This window comes from Aplysia californica, unplaced genomic scaffold (genome assembly GCF_000002075.1).
Source record: "Aplysia californica isolate F4 #8 unplaced genomic scaffold, AplCal3.0 scaffold00094, whole genome shotgun sequence".
In the NCBI taxonomy this organism is placed as follows: domain Eukaryota; kingdom Metazoa; phylum Mollusca; class Gastropoda; order Aplysiida; family Aplysiidae; genus Aplysia; species Aplysia californica.
Window position 1 is genome coordinate 930,626 of NW_004797364.1, and position 4,191 is coordinate 934,816.

At 41.5% G+C, this 4,191-nt stretch overlaps 1 protein-coding gene across 1 annotated transcript in view; it reads right to left on the minus strand.

The window, feature by feature from the left end:
- The window catches only part of LOC101848577, a gene marked incomplete in the record, with an annotated part of 144,583 nt that overhangs the window by 41,135 nt on the left and 99,257 nt on the right, over nt 1-4,191 (minus strand). The window contains 5 exon segments of the mRNA XM_013080654.2: nt 238-383; nt 1,101-1,203; nt 1,631-1,788; nt 2,516-2,627; nt 3,702-3,817. Of these exon segments, the coding sequence (XP_012936108.1) occupies nt 238-383; nt 1,101-1,203; nt 1,631-1,788; nt 2,516-2,627; nt 3,702-3,817 (635 nt within the window).

Consider the following 4,191-nt stretch of genomic DNA (forward strand, 5'->3'; position numbering starts at 1 on the left):
AACAAACTAACAAAAAAGCACAAAACAAAACAAAAACAAATCAACCAAATAACAACACAAAAAAACCCAACAAAGAGAGCACCCCCCCAACCCCCACCCCCCCAAAAAAACCCAACAAAACAACCCCAAACAAACTAAGCAAAAAAAAATATTTAAAAAAATAGGTGTCAAGCAAAATACAACAAAACAATAACTGGAAAACAGTAGGCCCTTAAACAAAGAAATGTGTGCACTGACCAGTTCTCCAATAGGGGGGTTTGGGTAGAACCGACAGCCGACTGGAGTGGGATTGTGCCAGTCTATCGAGAGGCCGACCTCCTCAACGCTCTGGACAGAGCCCCCTGCACCCCTCCTGGCCTGTTGGCAGCTCTGACCGCTCGTACCTATTGTGAGTGAGTGTTTGTGTGTGTATGTGTGTGTGTGTGTGTGTGAGTGAGTGTGTGTGTATGTTTGTTTGTTTGTGTGTGTGTGTAGGGGTGTGTGTGTACGTGTGTGAGTGAGTGAGTGTGTGTGTGCGTATGTTTGTTTGTGTGTGTGTGTATGTGTGTGTAGGGGGGGGGGGGATAACGACATAGTTACTTAACAGCACCAATTGTAAGGGAGGGGGTGTAGTGATTGAGATAAGAGCATTAAGTCGGTCAGCTGTTCAGATGTAGGCCTACTAGATTCTAGGCCCAAAGCTTTGACTTTCAAAAAATTGTATTTCTTCATCTGTGGTATCAACTGCCTGTGGTCAAAACTATTTTGCCGAAATTCAAATCCTATTAAAAAGTTTGCAAAAACCCCCAAGAAAACACACTCAATGTGGTTACAGTCGTTAAAACAATGGAACGATTATATTCTCATTCCTTAAAAATTTGACTTTCTGCGCTTATTGTATTTGAACATCTGCTGGAGATAAATGGTTACCAACCCTATTTATAAACCACCTTGGAGGCATGGAGAAGTGTTTAAGGCTATCATCCCTGCATAAACCAACATAAAGGCGTGGTGAAGTAATTAAGGCTATCATCCCTTTTTAAACCAACATACTTGGTACTCCAGGTTCAGAGATTAAGACAGGGGCATGAAAGGAAATTTGTTTTAAAAATACCACTTACCTCGTCTTCCATTACAAGTCAGTTTTCCCAGCTTATAGCGGAGCATTTTAGTTGGGGAGTCGGCAGGATCACCTTCGCCTGGAGGTGGGACGCTCAAACACACCTGAACAGGGGACAGGTACAGGTGGGTAAGGGTGGGGTGTGGTGGGACTCATGATTGACAATTTCCTCAGTGACAATACGTTTTGACTGAATTAAATACGATGGATGATGGAACATCAAAGTTAAGGTGATGACCATGATGATGATGATGAAGATGATGAAGATGATGATGATGATGATGATGATGATGATGATGATGATGATGATGATGATGACGACGACGACGACGATGATGATGATGATGATGATGATGATGATGATTATGATGATGATGATGATGATGACAAGAACAGAAAAGCAACAACTTCAACAGTAACAACAAAAGAAAACAATAACTGTATCAACAATAACAACTCCAACACCACCAACAGCAACACCAACAATAACAACAACAACAACAACACTAGTAGCAACAGCAGCACCCTGACCTGGCAGACTGGAAGTCTGTCCGTCTGAATGATATTCCCGCCATCTTTCCTGAGCTGGTCATCTGCTACGTCACAGTTACACTTCTGGTCGTTCCCTCCGTCACAGTTGCCGTTCACACCGCAAGCACACATGTCTGCGCCATAGCTTCCGGCCCAGCCTGGAGGGGAGAAAAAAGTTGAAGGTCCAAGGGTAAAAGTTCAAGGCCCAAGGGTAAGATTCAAGATCCAAGGGTAAGAGTTGAATTTTCAAGGGTAAGAGTTGAATTTTCAAGGGTAAGAGTTGCATTTTCAAGGGTAAGAGTTGCATTTTCAAGGGTAAGAGTTGAAGGTCCATGGATAAGAGTTCAAGGTCCAAGGGTAAGAGTTGAAGGTCCCAGGAAATAGTATACATCTCGATATTCAATTGTGCTGCGGGTCAAGTATTTTCTTTAAAGGCCACGTCAGTTTTAGTTTTAGTTTCAATATTTGTAGTAGTTCTACTGCCCTTGCAGCACCAATAGGTCATATAGGTGTCGAACTTTGAAAGTGTTGCTAAAGAATACAAAGAAGAAAAGGAGAAGAGATAAGGACGAATCCTTTAAAATAAATCACCCAGTCACTCTTTAGTCTTTCTTAGTTGCCCTTTACTTGTTCCTAAAGTAAGTTGAATAGTATAGACCTTAGGGAACAAACATTACGTCAGTGCTTAGTGATGTATTGATATATAATATTTTGTTGTATAGCGCAAATCCTCGCTCAACAATTACATTATTACCCAAATAGACCATAGAGCCCTCAGAAATATTTTTAACTTCCCGAGAAACGTGCAGCGCAAGCAACCGTGTAGGCGCCTGAGCACCAACAAAGTGACAATGAAAAACTTGCCGCTCCAATCAAACCCCTCACCTGGTTGTTCTGTGCCATCACAAGATGTGTAGTTTACTTGGCCAGTGGCGGGGCTGTTCTGGCATTCCAATTCAAGGGTTTGGGTACATTTCTCTGATCTCTGAACCAAAGCCTGTTGAAAAAAAACGACAACGTAGATGACAGAAAACTTTATAATATCATTATTTCATAGATAAATTGTGTTGTATGGCTACAAAAATTGTCGCGCTTGGGCGAGGGGCTAAAACCCCCCCCCCCATTTATCTTTTTCCCCCCGAAAAGGTTTTTTTCTCGGGGGGGGGGGGGGGGGGGCAGAGAGCAGGAATCTCTTGAAGTTTGATGGAAGAAAACTCCACAAACTTTCAACCATCTTCGATGGAAGAGCAAAAACGTACAAGGTTCAGGAATGGGGGTGGGGTGGGGGTGGGGGTGGGGAAGTGGCAGAGAGCAAGATACTCTTAAAAAAAAGAAAGCTGTCAAGGAACATCTTTCTTACACAAAAGGAAAGGTGGAAAAAGGGGGAGGGGGAGGGGCGAGGGTACCAAGGACAGAGCTCTTTACGTTCTCCTGCAATCATTTCCCCTGGCTAAATGGAGCCACAGCAGGCTGTCGAGTCAGACATAGATAAAAACAACGAAACAAAATATTTCAGTTTAATGTAATATTAGACAGTCCTGATAGTTTTGTAAAATTCAGTACAAAATCATTATCTGCATGATTAAAGGACATACATAGAACATTGATCAGAGTGATATACTTAAGACAGTACTCCACAGTACTGTAAAGGTATAACATAATTTCATATCAAAACGAAATCTAGCAAGGAGTTGCCTTAATTTCTGCCAATGTTCTGCTCATTTCAATGAATAAAAACCCCCAGCAATATATCTGAAATCTGCTCTTGCTCTTACAGCCAACTGAACTCGAAAAAATCAAAACAAAAGACCTTTGGCTCTCACTGTGGTCTGTTTTGTTTAGTTTGAGTAAAAGTTTTAACGGCACTTGCAGTACACATAGAAAACATAAGTGCCGGATATTAGAGGTGCGTCGAATAGTAACATAGGAAGAAAAAATGAACAAATATAGATACAGGTGTTAGGAAGGAACGAAGGAGCAAACCAAGCTAGAGCGCCCACCAACCACCCACTTGCAGACAAGAGAACACAAAAAATAAAACAAAACAAAACAGAAGAAGTTTGATTCTTACAGTCATCTGTTCCGGGGAGATGGGGCTTCCGTCGTCGCCAGTGTAGGAAATGTCAAAGCACTTGTCTGTTGGGGAGTCGGGGTCATCGGGATCTTTGTCGTCCACACCGCCGCTTCCTGCACACAGTATGTTAGCTTTGGTAAGTATTTTACTACACTCGTTCACTTATTTATTCATTCACGTATTCACCCATTCTCCCATTTGCTCTATCATTCATTCACTTATTCACTCATTCACTCTTTCACACACCCACTGAGAGTCACATTCAATGAAAAGGTCACACAACAACAACAACAACAACAACAAATAACAAAACGTTTAATTAAAAAAAACAACAACAACCCAAAAACAAACAACAAAGGAAGGCAAAACGAACATGTTAACAACAACAACAACAACCTCATCAACAACAACAACTACACAGTAACAACAACAACAACAACAATAACTATAACAGCAGCCACAACAACAATAACAACACAATAAAAAA